At 51.7% G+C, this 17,169-nt stretch overlaps 2 protein-coding genes across 9 annotated transcripts in view; one reads left to right on the top strand and one right to left on the bottom strand.

Annotated features, from left to right (window-relative positions):
• TMEM51 (transmembrane protein 51) overlaps positions 1-10,480 on the bottom strand; it is a 55,645-nt gene extending 45,165 nt beyond the window's left edge. For 2 of the 8 annotated variants that reach the window (XM_027060362.2, XM_027060363.2), the window contains exon 1: positions 9,836-9,971. The gene's annotated coding sequence lies outside the window, so the exon portion shown is untranslated. Of the gene's footprint in view, positions 1-3,178; positions 3,265-8,660; positions 8,921-9,835; positions 9,976-10,462 lie in introns of those variants that run through there. The other 6 variants (XM_027060364.2, XM_027060366.2, XM_053203965.1 and 3 more) reach the window with 5 other exon arrangements.
• On the top strand, positions 6,222-10,595 carry LOC128314170 (collagen alpha-1(II) chain-like). The gene is made up of 3 exons (XM_053216115.1): positions 6,222-6,723; positions 8,736-10,317; positions 10,532-10,595. The coding sequence occupies exons 2-3, from the start codon at positions 9,425-9,427 to the stop codon at positions 10,593-10,595; spliced, it is 957 nt and encodes a 318-aa protein (XP_053072090.1). The 5' UTR covers positions 6,222-6,723; positions 8,736-9,424.
• The last annotated feature ends 6,574 nt before the right edge of the window (positions 10,596-17,169 follow it).

The following is a 17,169-nucleotide window of genomic DNA, read 5'->3' as shown; positions in this document are numbered from 1 at the left end:
AAAAAGAAAACATTTTTTCTCTTATTAGAAAAACGATGCTTCTTTAGTGAGCCAACATTAATAAATCTAGATTAGCAGAAAGGAAATCAACATCACCAGTGACCCCACCATCCGTACCGACAGATAGTATCTAGGATGCTGTTCAGACTTTGTGTGTTTTGTAAGCAAACATACCTTTTTCTTTTTCTTTTTTGTCTTTTGACAAAAATGAGATCTGGCTGCAACAGGGCTTGGTGACCTAACTTTTTTTTTTTTTTTGTAACGTTTATTTATTATTGAGAGACAGGGTGTGAACAGGAAAGGGGCAGAGAGAAAGGGAGACACAGAACCGGAAGCAGACCCCAGGCTCCGAGCTGTCAGCACAGAGCCCGACGCGGGGCTCAAACTCACAAACCGCAAGATCATGACCTGAGCCAAAGTCGGACGCTTAACCGACTGAGCCACCCAGGTGCCCCAACTTTTAAAATGTTGGTAAATAACGGACAATTTTGCACATCATCAGTATTCATCTAAACCGTAACTTTTAGTGGTTGAGGAATATTCCAGAACATGGAGGACTCATAATTTACATAACCAACCAATCTCCTATTGCCAGACACATCGCTGGTTTCTAATTTTATTGCTATTTTTCAAAATAACAGTATTAGGGTGACTGGGCAGCTCCGCAGGTTAAGTGTCTGTCTCTTGATTTCGGCCCAGGTCATGATCTCGAGGTTCATGGGTTCAAGCCCCACATCGGGCTCTGTGTTGACAGCGTGGAGCCTGCTTGGGATTCTCTCTCTCCTTTGCTCTGTGCCCCTCCCCCGCTCACGCTCCTCTGTCTCTGTCTCTCTAGAAAGTAAATACACTTAAAAGAAAATCAGTATTGAAACGAACTCCTTAAACAGTCATGTTTCCTCTGAATAAAATCCTAGTATTGAAACTGCTGGGTTTTTTTAAGGCTTTGACACACATTTCAGACAGTCCTCATGCCCACCATGAGCTCGTGAAAGATTAGCATTCCTTTTTTAAGCTAAAATTTTGAAGCGTTCAAAACATTTCAACTTTCATATGTGAAAGATGGTATTGTTTTAAGTGGTATTTTCTTTACTACAATGGGGTTGACTGTTGTTTTTTTTTGTTTTTTTTCCAGGTGCTTATGAGCCAAGGGCACTTCTGCTCCTCCTCCCCCTCCCCCTCCCCCTCATCGCCCCTCTCCCTCTCCCCCTCCTTTTCCTCCTCCCCTCCTCCTCCCTCTCCTCCTCCTCACTCTTCTCCTCCCCCTCTTCCTCCTTCTCATTGTTCTTCTCATTCTCCCCCTCCTCTTCCTCTCCCTCCTCCTCCTCCTCCCCCTCCTCCTCCTCCTCCTGGTTCTTCTCCTCCCCCCTTCCTCCTCCTCCACCTCCTCCTTCATTTTCATGCTCTCACCTGCTGTGCTGACAACTATATCACAGCACGTATGAAACTTTCTTGCCATAAACCCATTTTGCTAGTAGTAATGTGAATTTCTTAGTTTTGTGATATACACCATGTTATGTAAGATACTAACACCAGGGGAAGCCGAGTGAGGATATAGGAAATAGGAACATAGGAATCTAGGGAAACTAGGATATAGGAAAACTGTACTATTTTTGTGAGTTTTTTTTATAAATCTAAAATTATTCCAAAATAAGGGGCACTTGGGTGGCTCAGTTGGTTCAGCGTCAGACTTTGGCTCAGGTCATGATCTTGTGGTCTGTGAGTTCGAGCTCCGCTTTGGGCTCTGTGGGTTCTGTGTCTCCCTCTCTCTTTGCCCCTCCCCTGCTCATGCTCTGTCTTTCTCTCTCTCTCTCTCTCTCAAAAATAAATAAACATTAAAAAAATTAAAAAAAAACCCTAACTTTAAAATAAAATGAAATAAAATAATTCCCAAATAAAGAGAGTTTGAGTTTTTTGTTTTTGTTTTTGTTTTTTTGAGGAGTTTTGTTCTTGGACAGAGGACGATCTAGGCAGAAAAGCAGAAGGAATAGAAAGAGAAAACCCATCGAAGTTCATGGGTGGGGGTGTAGGAGGAAGGTGGAGATAGGAAGTGGGAAGTGGTTCTAGTTCCTTACTGCCTATCTGTTGGTGGGCGGGAGGGTTGGGGAAGCGGCAACAGGTCTGGCAAGGTAAACTGAGTCTGAACGCTAAGCAGTCCAGTACTTAAAAGAGTACAGTCTTTAGAGCTTTGAAAGGTAAGGGGCTTAGCCTGCTCTTGGTCCTACAGGAAGTGAGGGGCTGATAAAGATTTTAGTTCTGTGAGTATATGATTATTGGTTTGTTATTTCATTGATTTGTGTCCTAGTTTACAGTCTCCTCATTCCTCCCCAATAAGGAGTAAGCTCCAGGAGAGCAGGGACCATGTCTCCCTAACGGACCATGTTCTGCCCAAATCCAGAATCCCTGGCCTGTAGAAAGAACGCAATAAATATCAGTCAGATGAATGAGTCTCGCTTCCAAAATGACTTTTTTAAGAGAGATCTGCGTGAGAATTCTCAATTCTAAGAATTGAGGTGGCTAGGTAAGCAGTGGTTTCCAGCTTGTTGTTTCATTTTGTTTTCAAAGGCAGAGAACTTTTTTAAAGGAATCTTTCATACCCCTGATATCTGGAACATGAGTAAGCGGCTTCCTTCCAGCTGGCCCCGCCTCCCACCACTCAGCTCTATCCCTGACTGTTTCTGGGACCCGTCCAAAGAATTCCAAGTTCCCCGGGATCACAGCATAAAAAGCAGTGGACTGTTACAGCATATACACAAATTAACTCACAATGGATTAAAGACTTGAATGTAAGACCTGAATCCACAAAACTCCTAGGAGAAAACTGAAGCAGTAAGCTCCCTGACGTTGCTTTAAGCGAAGTCTTTTTGGATTTGACTCCAAAGGCAGAGAAAACAAAAGCAAAAAGAAACAATTGGCATATGGCAAACCGAAAGCTTTCGCACGGCACGGAAAACCATCAACAAAACGAAAAGAAAACCTCCTGAATGGGAGACGACATTTGCAAACCATCTATCTGAATGGAGGTGAATATCCAAAATATATAAAGAGCCCATACAGCTCAATAACAAAAGAAACCCACAACGAATCTGATGAACAAATGAGCAGCCGATCCAAGACCCTTTTCCAAAGAAGACATCCAGATGGCCAACAGACACATGAAAAGAAGCTCAACATCACTCACCATCAGGAAATGTGAACCAAAACCGCCACGAGGTATCATCTCACATCTGTCAGAACGGCCGTCATCAAAAAGATTGGAAATAATAAGCGCGGGCAAGGCTGTGGAGGAAAAACGGAATCCTTGCGCACCGCTGGTGGGGACGTAAGTTGGTGCGGCCGCTGTGGAAGACAGGACGGAGGTTCCTCAAAAATGAAACCTAGAACTACCCTACGATCGAGCAATTTCACTACCGGGTATTTTATACAAAGAAAACAGCACTGGGGCGCCTGGGTGGCGCAGTCGGTTAAGCGTCCGACTTCAGCCAGGTCACGATCTCGCGGTCCGGGAGTTCGAGCCCCGCCTCAGGCTCTGGGTTGATGGCTCAGAGCCTGAAGCCTGTTTCCGATTCTGTGTCTCCCTCTCTCTCTGCCCCTCGCCCGTTCATGCTCTGTCTCTCTCTGTCCCAAAAATAAATAAACGTTCAAAAAAAAAGAAAATTAAAAAAAAAAAAAAAGAAAACAGCACTAATTTGAAAACATACATGCACCCATATGTTCACTGCAGTATTATTCGCAACAGCCAAGACACGGAAACAACCTAAGGGTCCATCCGTGGGTGGGTAGATAGAGAAGATGCGATGCATATATTCATTTATATGTATGTATGTATTTTATGTACATATATTCATTGATACATATAAATGAATACTACTCGGCCCTTAGAAAGAATGAAACCTTGCCATTCCCAACAACACGTGTCCACCTCGAGAGTATTAGGCAAAGTGAAATAAGTTAGAGAAAGACAAATACCACCTGATTTCACAAATGTGTGGAATCTAAAAAACAAAACAAAGAAAACAAAACAAACCCCAGGCTCATGGATACAGAGACCAGAGCGGTGGTGGCTCAGGGGAGAGAGCAGTCAGGTGGGGGAAGTTTGTACTTCCCGTAAAATCAAGAAGGTCACAAAATAAATAAGTCACCGGGGGTGTAACGTACAGCATGGGGAATACAGTCAATAACACTGTACGAACTTCGGCAGGTGGCAGATGGTAATTTGGCTGTGTTGATCATTTTGCGACACACACAAAGGTCAAATCACTGTGTCGTATACCTGCAACTCGTATAATGTTGTATGTTAACTGTACCTCAATTAAAAAAGAAACCCAATGGACGGCAGCATCTCTGCCCAAGGTTCTGACCACGCAGCTGGAAATATATTTATCTGGTGACTCGGTGCGAGTCCACATACTGTCACCTGACGTGACAGTCTTACTAAAGAATACTTCTCAGGACAGGGGATGCACTTTCTTTTCTAGTCTGCTTTCTTCTATTTCACTTTTAGAAAGCCAGTGGAAAACTATGTAACTGATCTTAGTTATTTTTTATTTTCTTATTAAAAAAATTTATTTTTCATGTTTATTGACTTTTGAGAGAGAGAGACAGAGTGCGAGCGAGAGAGGGGCAGAGAGAGAAGGAGACACAGAATCCGAAGCAGGCTCCAGGCTCTGAGCGGTCAGCACAGAGCCCGACGCGGGGCTCCCACATGTGGACCTTGAGATCATGACCTGAGCCAAAGCCAGAAGCTCAACAGACCGAGCCACCCAGGCACGCCTACATAACTGATTTTAAACCCCACTTAGTTGCCGCCCGCAGTCTGTAGGCATTAGCCTAAGGGATCTCCCGGATCATTTCTAGTATTGGCAAAGCTGTGATCCTGTTAAGAGTCCGAGAGATGCCGGGAGAACCAGTCCCAAAGGTGAAGTGGCCAACCTGGGTCACCTGACTGGGTACCAAATTCTCTGCTCATGTTTGCCATTGAAATACTTGCTGTCCAAGAGGCAGGCAAACCAAATACAGTCTTGATTTTCCCAGGGACCCACACTTGCCACCCCAGGGCCTAATCCTGGGAAGATTCAGGGCAAGGGGTGGTAAGAGCGGGTGAGAGTACCTGGCTGGGTTAAAACCGAACACAGCAAAAAAAAAAAAAAAAAAAAAAATCACAGGAAAGAGGAAACAAAGCTTTCACCTTCCCCCCTATAATCTTTGGATCACACCCATCCCGCCCGGATGGCTAACCTCCTCCATTTCTAAGAGGCTCTCTAAGAAGAGATTTTTGCTTTCAATTTTGTAAACAGAGCCCTTTCCCAAACACCATGGCGGTGCAGAGACATGGCCCCCTGAAATCCCACGGTGGTGGAGAAGTTGCATAGCGTTACAAGATTTTGGTTGCTGGAGTGTTCTGACAGAGCCACACAAGGCTGACCTCCTGAGTACCTTCCAGCCACCAGATAGCAGAAGCATGGGAGACTGGCGGGTTAGAACCGGTGTGGAAAAACTCTCACTGGGGAAAATACCTGTCATGATGATGAACTGAAAAGCCAGGATATTAAATAGCAGAGCAAGCAGGCAAGCAAACAAAAAATCTGCACGAACACCGAAATATCAACAGTGGTTGCCAGCATATGGTGAGGTTTTCCGTCCAGGTTTTCTACCAGGGGCATGCACTTCCCTTGCACTCTGGGGGAGAAAACAACTTTAAAAGCCTGTCCATCCAGCGGTACCTTCTAGGGAACTTTTAGAGGGGCAGCAAAAAGCTTCATCACTGGCTTACCCCCTGGCGTTACCATCCGGTTTGAAATTGTCAAGGTATCTACTTGAAATTGTCAAGGTATCTGCTCCTTGTTATGCATCCCCCTCCCCCGTCTTCCAGGGCCCTCAGCATTTGCTCGTCCTAGACAGGTCACGGTGGTGGCCTCCAAGAACACCTGCCAGGGCGGAGCAGAGAGAGAAAGCGGCTTCTGGAGACGGGCTCCTCTGACTTTACTGTCTTGTTTTTGTTTGTTTGTTTTGTTTTGTTTTTCAAGAACCATCCTGGAAATCATTTGGGCCCAAATCAGGAAACTTGGGTCATAGTCCTAGCTCTGAACTCAAGCACCTTCCCTTCCCTGGGTCTCAGTTTCCCCACTTGTAAAAGAAACAGACAAGACTTTCTGACGGCTGAAGTCCCCTCTGGCTCCGATATTCTAAGAGCCAGGCATTCAGGTTTAAGGGCTGCACAGGCTGATAAATCTAGGGCAAGAGAGAATAAGGGGACTGTTGGCAGCTCAGCCCAAGTAAACAACTCTGGATGGAAGGCAGGGCCAATTCGCCTCTGGAGATAAGGGTTGGGACTGAGGGGAGGGAGGAGTCAAGAATCAGTCTGAGGCCACAGCTAGTGGGAGAGCTCAGCACCGCCCCTGGGAGGGCTGCCTCTGGCCAGGGTCTTGGGGCAGTCTGGGCTGAAACGGGGAAACCCGAACAAGCAACCTGTTTCTTTGGGAAGCCAGAGCTCCCAGGAGAGGCAGCCAGTGTGCCAAGGGCTCGATCCAAGAGAAGGAGAACAAAAACTGTTAATAGGCCAAGCGGGCCACCTGTCCAGGCTGGGGAGAAGCAAGACTCTATATGAAGCAAGACAGAGATCCTGAGAAACCACCAAACCTGTGCTAAACTGGGCTCTAAAACAAGTCTCTGACCTGATTGTGGTCAGACCTCCTGGGAGAACGCAGAGGACCCTAGAGTGGTCAGGTGGATTTCCGTCCCAGTTCTGCGGCTGCGTGCCCTTCCCCTCTCTGAGTTTTTTTTTTTTTTTAAGTCTTTTATTATTTATTTTGAGAGAGAGAGAGAGAGAGCAAGAGAGAGAGCGAGTATGCACGGGAGAGAGAAATGGAGAGAGAGAGAGAATCCCAAGCAGCATGGAGCCCAATGTGGGGCTCGAACTCACGAACTGAACTGTGAGATCACGACCTGAGCTGAAATCAAGAGTTGGACTCTTAACTGACTGAGCCCCCCAGGCATTCCTCCCCACTCTGAGTTTTACTCATCAAATGAGCGTGGTCCCCTGCACCCAAGACACTCTAGGGTCCTCCTGTGGCAGGTGAAAGACAGTGTGGTCCCTCTCCAAGCAAAGGGTAACTTCCATCCAACACGGAAGGTTCTCTTACAGCTGCCAGTGGCAAGAATGACCCATCCAAGCTTCACAACCAAAGTGAAAGCAAAAGCCCGGAGCCAGAAGCAGACCCTTCACCACATTCTGGAACTTTCCTAGCGCTTAGGGAGAAAACTCTGCTCGGTCCCTCGAATTCCACCTTAATTTGGAGCCCCGGGGAAGAGAGGCCCAGAGCCAAAGCCCTTCATGCTTCAGCCTTGTCCAGCCCTGGGGCTCTGCAGGGTTTTACTGCCAGGCCCACGGAGGGAGAGAACATTTACCAGAACCATGACCCGAAAAACAGGAGCCCTGAAAGAGGCAGGTTGCCCAGGAGACGGGCTCCTGGCTCAGCCTCCAGCTTTGCCATTCTTCACACAGAAGCTCCTGGGTCCTGTGCCTCCTGGAGCCAGGGAGCGGGGAGCCATAGGTGGGGGGAGGGGGGGAGGAGGGGCGTTTGGACCCTGCCAAGGTCCCGGGCATTCGCCCGCTCTCTCTGGTAGAAGACAGGCTGGCAGCTTGGACCCCACACCAAATCCACAAACGTCACCCTTGACCAGTGGGCACGTGTTAAGACCGCGTGTTAATCTCCGCCTCCTGTGTGGGTCTCCACTCCAGCACCCCCTGCTTCATTCCCACTGCCCCCAGCCTAGAGGTCCGCCTCCTCCCACCCCCTGCCCCCAGCAGCCTTCCCCAAACTCTCATGTGACTTCACACAGCCAGAGTTATCTTGCTCACATGTCAACAGGATCGAATGACTCCCTTGCGTCTTTCTTGTTCAGTGATCCATACCGAGCACCTAGAACAGTGCCTGGGCCATGGAAGGCACTCTGTCACCATCTGTTGAATGACTCCAAGGCGCTCACATGAGAAAGTCCCATCTGTAACGACCAGCCCCCTGCCTATTCAGTCTAGCTCATTCCAGCCGCTCCGTTCCCTTCACTTTCTCCACCTTCCCACAAACCTGCCTGCCACTGCCTGAGCACACCCCTCCAGGCCCAGCACACCCCATTACCTCCACACCTCTGGGCCTTTGCTTATGCTGTTCCATCTACCCAGACACCCTTCCTCCCTCTCCCTGAGGGGCTGATACACTGTTCAATATTCCAACATTCGTTTTTTAGCAGGACCTCCTCAGCCTGAGTTATTTTCTGTCTCTTGTTCTCCTCTAAGCCCTGTGACATAATTTCCTACAGAATACTTGCTAGGGGCTAGGCATGAAGGTCCCACTTAGGAGGGCATCATTCCCAGAGTACAGATGAAGAAACCGAGGCTCGGTGAGGCAGGTCACACACAGTGAGCCAGTGCTGGGGCCTGACTGTATCACCGCCTCCCAGCAATGCTTGTCATTTACCAGTCACGAGGCTTGGAGCTTTTAAGGCCCCTGGGCCCTGCATCCCTGGGGCAGGCCTGGCCCTGGCGCAGCTCCCAGGAGGTCCCAATCACCCAACCCCTGGACAGAACCTCCTGAGGAGCAGATACACCGCCAGCCTCCTCCCCTTCCTCTCTCTTCTGCCTTTTCTCCCAGGCTGGGCAGTACCTCTGGCAGGCTGCAGAGGAAGTGTTTGGAGGGAAAGGGGCTCCTTCCCAATTCCACGTTTTCCTATAAACTTAGGTCGAGATCCTCGTGTGACAAGTCTCCAAAGCGCAAAAGCCGTTCACAGGTCCCAGAGCCGACCTTTCAACTAGAGAAGCTATGCTCCAAACAAACCACGCAGAACGAAAACCAAAATCCAGCCCTACAGGGTAACCCCTCTCCAGTGGCACTTCTGGGCTGACCCCGGCCCCGGCCCCGCCCCCGCCGCCGCGGCCCCGCCCCCGCCGCTCCCGAGGAGCCTGGGTTCCCAGGGCCCGGACCACCCGCGCGGCTTGGAGGGATCTGGCCGGGGGCCACCCAAGCTCAACCGAGAGTGCACAGGTGCCGCACGGCAGCGACCGGCCGGGGAACCGTAAGGACATCCAGGTTCCCTGTCCCCCCACCCCTCGGTTACGGAAAGCTTGCTTTCTCTAGGTGACCATCCCTGTCAACCAGACTTGGCGCTCCCAGGCCACACGTCTCCCGTCAGAAAGCAGACAAAAGATCTGGGTTGGACGGCAGGCAAGTACCTGCTGTGTGCCAGGCACGAGTGCCCCCGCCTCATCCCAGGGGGCAGTCATGTGCATTGAACAGCGAAGAAACTGAGTTTCACCCCACTTTGCTCGCGCCCGGTTTCTCACCGTTTGTTTTTTTTTTTTTTTCTAGTACGTGAAACACACACTCCAATCGAAATCCCTGAAAAGCCTCGATTTCCACAAAAGTTAGGGATGGGAGAAGGGGGGTCCATCGCGCAGCGCCAGGGTGGTTTCCGGGGACTTCCTGGGAAGCTCGGCTCTAAGCACGGGTGGAAGCTGCCTCTTGGGGGAGGCCAAGGGTTCGAAACCCGCCAGGCGGAGGGCACCTGTCCCCGCCCACGGGGAGCCCCGGAGGCCGGGCGCCTTCCCCCCGCCGAGGCCAGCGCGATGCCGGGAGGCGGGGGGTCCCGCACCGCTGGGGCGCGGCTCCGGCGACTGCGGGTTCCGAGTCCTCCCGGCCGCAGACCCGGGACAGGAAGCTCCCGGACGGACGGGCGGACAGACAGACCCAGCCTGCCCTCGACTCCCTCCCCGGCCGGGCGGGGAGCCAACACTCACTCCGCCGGGCGCCGCGGAGCGGAAGGCGCGGCGGCGCAGACTCACCCGGGCGGCTGCGGGGCCAGCTCGGTCACGGTCGCACTACCGGGGACCGGGGGCCCACGACCCCGTCCCCTCGGGCTGCCTCTTCCGGGGCGCTGTGATCCCAGGGCTCGGGGAGTCCCGACCCAGCAAGGCGGTGGCGGAGAGGGCGCACCGCCCGCGCCGGGACCGGGATGGGGACGCAGGAAGCGCAGCCTCGAGGCGCCGGCGTGCAGGAGGGAGGGACGGCGAGAGGCCGAGGGCGGCGCCGGCCCCGAGCGGCCTCGGGCCTGGAGAGGCGCCGCCCACCGGTCGACCCTCCCGCCCTGCCCTCCGCACCACCCCCGGGCCGGCGGCACCCACGTCCTCGGGTGGGCTGGGGGAGTGCCGGGCGGGGACGCTAGGCCAAGTCCTCCCCCGCCCCCTGCCGCTAGGAGTTGGCGAAGCAGGGATGGGGGGAGGGAGCAGGGTCCAGACAACCCCAACCCCGGGCCGCGGAATGGGACGTGGGGGTGGGAGGGGGGGAGGGTGACTCGGGCCGGGAGTCCAGGTTAGTTAAGGGTTAAGTAGAGCTGGGAGACTCCCCCGCCCCGGAGGCTGGTACGGCCCTGCGGACCCGCCTGCCGCGCCTCTACCTGGCGGGACGCTCACCTGGCCGCCCGGTGCGCCGGCCTCTACCCCCACTTCCTGGGGAGGCTGCCGCCTCCCTCTCCACCCTAGGGCGTGTTCGGGGCGCCGGGGCCCGCCCGCACCGCCCTGGGCCGGTGGTTTGCGAGGTGACTGATGGGTGGAGTCGGGGAAGAAGGAAGCAGGTTTTTAAAAAGCGAGTCGGCTCCTGCCCTCCGCCCGGTCGCCCACCCCTCCCCGGTCCCCTGAGCACCCCCTGCGGGTTCCCGGTGGCCCGGCCCCGGGTGGAGCCCCTTCGGGGAGCCCGCGCCTGCTTACGGGATGCGGGCGCCCTGGCCGGAGAATTTCGCCTACCCGGTGCTCATTCCCAGCTTTCCGGGGAACTTTCCCGGTGGAACACGGGCTGTCGTCGTCCTGACCACCGGGATGCGGGCGGCGGCCCACCTCTGTTTAGCGCCTCAGAACCGCTGCCTGAGACCTGGCTCTGGGGAGGGTAAGCCCGAGCTGGCGAGGGCGCCTCTGCCCCCCCGCACCTGGAGGTTTGCCCTGGAACCTGTGCGGCGCCCAAATTGATCTCAGCCAGACCGCAAAAGAAGCTGGATTCTGAACACAGGGGGAGAAGGGAAGCCGCCTCCTCTCCCAATCTCAGGTTGTTTGAATTCCAAGAGAGGACAGGCCGGGGTCCCCTTCTCGGTCCAGTTCTTTGAAGTTCAAACCCTGAGAAAAGCCAATAGGCAGCTGGCCAGGTATCAGAGACTATCCCTGAGGACAGAAGGCGCCTCCTATTGGGAATCGGCTGTGTCCGGGATGAAATTAGACACCCTGGTGGAATCGCAATGGAGTTCACTTCCAAACTGCCAAGTTCATGGGTCAGCATCATCCGAACGTGTGTATACCTATGTTGTCCCATGTGGGTATTTTTTTTCCCGTTGTTGCCTTTTAACTTGAACAGTCGCTGTCTAACAGGACCCTCGTGTCCACAAATAGGCATATTTGGGGCTGTCTTGTGATTTGGGGGTGAGGAAAGCATTTAGGGAAACAGTGATGCGTCTCCATGAGTATGACAGTAACATCTCACTATGGACCTGTTGCCAGGCAGCTACTCACTGCCCAGCCCACTTAATCCTTGTAACAACCTCAGGGATACTTTTGGGTTACACCCATTTTATAGAAGAGAAAGCTGAGGCTCTGAAAGGTGAGGTCATCAATTGCCCAAGGCCACACAGCTGGGAAGTATCAGGAGTTAGATCCCAGCTCGGGGGCTCCAAGGCCCGCGCTCTCCCTGCTTTGGGAGAACTCCTTGTCACTGTGCACACACTCTCCCCCTTGAGACAAGGTTCCCTGCTTCTCCTGTCTGTCCTTCAGGAAAAGAAGTCGCTTCTGTCTCACTCTGCACCGTGGCTTAACTCTTTACAAAGTCTGCCTCCTGCTCTCCTTGAGGATAGGGACCGCTGTGTCCCGCCCACTTCTCCTGGCCCTCGGCAGGTGCTTAATTAATTTTTGGGGGGGATGAATGAGAGCCCCAAATAGTCACATTATTTTATTGAATGGGGAGAACTCTCTGTGTAGGCAGGTGCCTGTGCTGACAAGCTCACATCGGAGAGCTGTATAGTCCATCACCAAGTTTAGACCGTGAATTTGGGAAACTTCCAGTCTCCAAATGGTTGATGGGAAACAGTCCCACTTTCAGATAAGACCCAGAATCTGGCTTTCATTTCACTCTGCAAGACCGACTTTGAGAGGCCTGGACTGGGGAAGATCATTTCAGAGAGCGGCTGCAGCTCCGACCTGCAGGCAAAGGGCGTCAGTACTTTTCCACGCCTGGATCCTACTCCAGAGCCACCAGCTCTGCTGCAAACCTAACCGGGCAGGTCTATCTCAGCAAATCATCCTCAGAGTGTTCCTTTTAGGCAGCTCACCCTGGCTAATCTGAGGAGAGGCTGGAGAAATTCCCATCCAAAGCAGAGCCACAGGCAAAACTAGAAACTGTCAAACTTGTTGGGTTTTTTTTTTTTTTTTTTTTTTGCCACGTCTCTCCTTGTCATCCTACCCTTCGCAGCCCTTTCCCTCTACACGGTGAGTTTCTCTGATTCTTCTCTGGTTCGCTGGGTCTTATTGAGGAGCCAGACTTGACTGACAAGGGCCCAAGATATGTCTTTGGGGAAAGAGCCAAAGAAGTAAATCTCGAACGGTGGAAATTCTGTTAGCCGTGACCATAACAGGCAGTGGGGGAAGACGATGATTCCCATTTACTGAGCACTATGTTTCAAGAGTTCTGGAACATTGTATTGTTTAATCCTCAGAACAGCCTTAGAAGGGAAATTCTATTATTTTGGTGTTTCAGGCCAGGCTAACTGAGACTCAGAGAAATTACACACCTCCATCTGCTAACAAGTGGTAGGACCAGGATTCGAACTGATGTATGTGCTTGCTGTTAACCACTAGGCTAGGAATTCCAGGGGACAGGAAGGATCAGGGCTGCCCAAAGACATTCATATTCAAATGCCCATTCGAATGCAGATGTGTTACCTTACATGGTAAAAGGGATTTTGCAGATATGATTCAGTTAGTGATTATTCTGGATTATCCTGGTGGACTGGGTGTCTTCACAGGGGTTCTTAGAAGAGGGAGGCATGAGGGTCAGAGAAAGAGATGTAGTGGTGGAAGCAGAGGGCAGAGCGATGTGTCCTGGGAGGGACTATGAGCCCAGGAATGTGCTAGAAGCTCCTAGAAGGTGGAAAAGGTCAGTGATGGATTCTCCCCTGGGCCTTCCAGAAGGAGCACGGCTTTGCTGACACCTTACTTTTAGCCACCGAGACAGAGTTTGGACTTCTGACCTCTAGAATTGTATGATAATAAACTCGTGTTGTTCTAAGCCATGAAGTTTGTGGTGGTTTGTTGCAGAAGCCACAGGAAACCAACAGGTCTTGCAAACTCAGCCATGTAGACAGATGTAGACGCCTACCTTTGTCCACCATCGATCTCTTCTCCTAAGAGGCACCGTGATCCAGCCTGAACCATGAATTTAGGATGAGGCTGGGATTTCATTAGCTCCGTCTTTTCGTTTCTGAGTCCTCTGCTGCTTATGAGCTGTGTGACGCTGGGAAGATATCTTGTCCCCTCTGAACCTCAACTTCCTCATCTGTAGAAACAGTGATGCTAAGGGGTGCCTGGGTGGCTCAGTCGGATAAGCATCCTACTTTGGCTCAGATCACGATCTTGCAGTTGAGGAGTTCAAGCCTCGCATCCGGCTCTGTGCTGACAGCTCAGAGCCTAGGGCCGGCTTCAGATTCTGTGTCTCCCTCTCTCTCTCTGCCCCTCCCCTGCTCACACTGTGTCTCTCTATCTCTCTCAAAGGTAAATAAATATTAAAAAAAATTTTTTTTAATTGGTGCTAACAATACCTACTTTGCAGGAACCAGTGCCATCTGAACACGATCACTTGGGGCACCAGCCTGTCCCTTTCCAAACGTCTGGATTCTAAGAGGAGAAGACGCTCCTCTGAGCATTCTCCTGGCAAATATTTCTGCTCTCTCGGGCTGAGTGGGTAAGATGCTAATTTAAAATATTACACTGTCTCTGGCTGGTGACTAGTCCTCAATCGGTCAGGAAGTGAAGCTGAAAATCTACTTAGGGGAATAGATAACCACATAGAACTCACCCAGGTTCTCAAGAACAGGTGTTCAAGGATTTTCATGGCTGACTACTTATAACAGCGAAAAATGGTTACCAACCTCAATGCTACCAGAAGAGAGCTGAATAAATTCTGGTGTGGGCTTGTGCCGGAATGCTATGTGGACGTGAAAAAGAAGGAGAGCTTTCTGACAGAGAAGAGTATCCAACAGGTATCATTAACTGAGAAAGGCAAGGGACTGAACATGATCATGCCACACAAACGGTTTTATTTTTTAAGATGTAGACACATATATTTTACTTATGCCTAGAAAATGCATGGAAGGGGTGCCTGGCTGGCTCAGTTGGTAGAGCAGGTGATCTTGGAGTTGTAAATTCGAGCCCCATGTTAGGTGCCGAGGTTACTTAATAAATACATATCAAAAAAAAAAAAAAAAAAGAAAAGAAAATGCATGGGAGGAATGAAACCAAACTCTGGTTACCCTTAGAAATGGAAAAGTGAAAATGTGTGTGTGTGTGTGTGTGTGTGTGTGAGTGATGGGGGACATAATTTTTTTCAATAAGAATGTATTAAATTAATAGCATAAACGAAGAAAAAAAAGGAGGCCAGGACCCTTTGCTCCTGTGCCTTCCCTGCTGCCTCTCTTTTCCTTTAGTCCATTCTGAGCAGGTGACTCCTTCTTCCTACTTACTCTTAACGCGGCTCATTTCTAAACCCTTGAGGGGCTGAGCAATGTCTCCACTGCGTGACTCTTGCCAGAGTCAGCAGTAAATCCCATACGTACGTGTACTTGGAACGTGGCCTTCATCTGGAGCGGTTCACATTAGTCACTGGGAAGGGACGTGTCTTGCGTGCGGGCGTCACCTGTGACATACTGAGCCAGCCTCTCGGAAGCTTGAATCAGGGCTGCGTGACAGAGACATTGTGCTCATAGAGTGCACGGTGAAATCGGGTAGTGGGACTGTCGGCTTAAATGAAACCGGGTTCATCCCACTTCCTGGAAAATGTGCGTGTCAAAAAATACGTCTCTACCTGAGTTGCCAGTGTAACTGGGCCTGTGTGGACGAATCAGACAGCCCAGGATGGAGCTAGTGAGGGCCTCACGGCATTAGAGCACAGCGTCTTGAGGCCCGTGGGCACAGACAGCCCCGATTCTCTCTATCACCCATGTTCTTTGGTGCCCCATCCCCTAGAACCTTCTTCTATGTCTCCTCTGCAGTGTGGTTCGTCCAGATGCTTCCTCCCTGGCGTCCCTGCTCCCAGCCCGTCCTCTGGAAGGTCTTCTCCGTGTCGCACGGTTAGCACTGTGACACACAGGCCTGAGCCGCGGTTCCCCAGGGCCCTAGCACCGAGTCCAGACTTCTTGCCCAGGATACGAGGACTTCCTAACTGCTCAGCCTTGCATATCACTCCCTCAGGCTGCAGGCCCTGTCACTCTTCCGTGATCGCTTTTCCATCAGTGATGAAACCCTTCCCAGAAGCTCCCTGGGAACTTGCTTGATACCTCCCTCGCGGGGACTCGGTCACATACTCATTCTGAAACCCGTCACCGACGAGGGCCTTCGAGACCACTGTGGGCTCTCAGGATTCACCTGGGATCACGGGGGTCGGTGCAGACCCACGAACCAAGTATAGGTTCTGCCAAGAGGAAGAAGAGGCCAAGGCACCCGCAGGTGCCGGGAGGCCACCCGGTCAAACAGAGGCAGGAAGCCAGCTGCAGAGAGAGCAGGAGAGAGAAGCCTCCTGGATTGCTCTCCGCCTTCCTTCCAGCTCTTAGTGCTTGAGCAGCATTCTTGTTTTTCCTGTGGGTTTCCTTGTTTTTACTTAAACTAGTCTGATGAGTTTCCGTTTCCTGCAACGAAAGGATCCTAAGAGAATCCCTTTGAAGCTCTTGCAAACGGCTGAACACAGTGCTAGAGGCCAGGCCCGGAGGCCCTGATCCTCTCCGGGTCAACTCACCACGGGGATACCTGCGCGGAAACCGCCAGCAGCAGGCGCCGGGGCCCTGGGTGACTTGGATTCCGGGAAACCCATTCACTTCTAGGATAAGTAAGTCACGACGATAGCAGCGGACGTTCACACAGCGCTAACTACTTGCCGGGCACCGTCCCACACGCGTCCCAAGTACTGTCTCGTTAATCATCCTCGTAACCCTAGGAAGAAGGTACTGTGCTCCGCCCCCCTTGTCCAGACGAGGAAACTGAGACACAGAGAGGTTAAGTGACTTTTTCAAGCTCACTCAGCTGGTGGTTGCTGGCGCCTGGCTGTGAACCCAGGCTGCCTGTGCTCTGTGCGCCCACACACTTCTCTCCACACTGGCTCTCATGCTAGTGTGGCCCGCGATGCTCTCAGGGACTCGGGATCCGGGTTTGGAGGGTGGGAGAGGAGTCTGGGAACTGAGACTCAGCTTCCGCTGGCTGAGAAGGACCCAAAGCACGACAGTGTCTTCCATCCGTTCCACACATACTGCTGGAGTGATATTGACGAAAGTGGTTTTGTTTTGTTTTTTTCTTTTTTATTTATTGAAAAAAACTTTTAAAAATAGTTGTTATTGAGAGACAGAGAGAGACAGAGCATGAGCAGGGGAGGAGCCGAGAGAGAGGGAGACACAGAATCCGAAGCAGGCTCTGGGCTCCGAGCCGTCAGCACAGAGCCCGACGCGGGGCTGGAGCTCACAGACCGGATCATGACCGGAGCTGGAGTCGGACGCTCAACCGACGGAGCCACCCAGGCGCCCCCGGTTTTGGTTTTTTTTCTCTCCCCTTTGCTGTTTCAGCCAGTGGCTCTTCTTCGGGCTAAGCCAGATTCAGCAGAAAAGCAGAGATACCATTTCTGAGTATCAAGAATCAAGACTTTGGCGTCGTAAGAACCCGAGCTTCGAGTTTCAAAAGTGGGAGCCCCAGGCATGCGTAAAGTTTATGGCATTAACAAAAGGTTTGGAGACTAAGCAACAATGTTGGACTAAGATCCAACAATCATTTGCCCAGACCCAGATAAGGTCAGATGTCTCTGGGCTGGGGGTCCGCGCAGAGGGGCCGAGGAGGGTGGAAACAGTTATGAGGACGTGGGTCTCCAGAGAGGTGAGTGGTGGCAGGCG

This window comes from Acinonyx jubatus, chromosome C1 (assembly GCF_027475565.1).
Source record: "Acinonyx jubatus isolate Ajub_Pintada_27869175 chromosome C1, VMU_Ajub_asm_v1.0, whole genome shotgun sequence".
NCBI lineage: Eukaryota > Metazoa > Chordata > Mammalia > Carnivora > Felidae > Acinonyx > Acinonyx jubatus.
The sequence above is the reverse complement of the archived record's forward strand: the minus strand, read 5'-3'. Positions and strand labels throughout refer to the sequence as shown.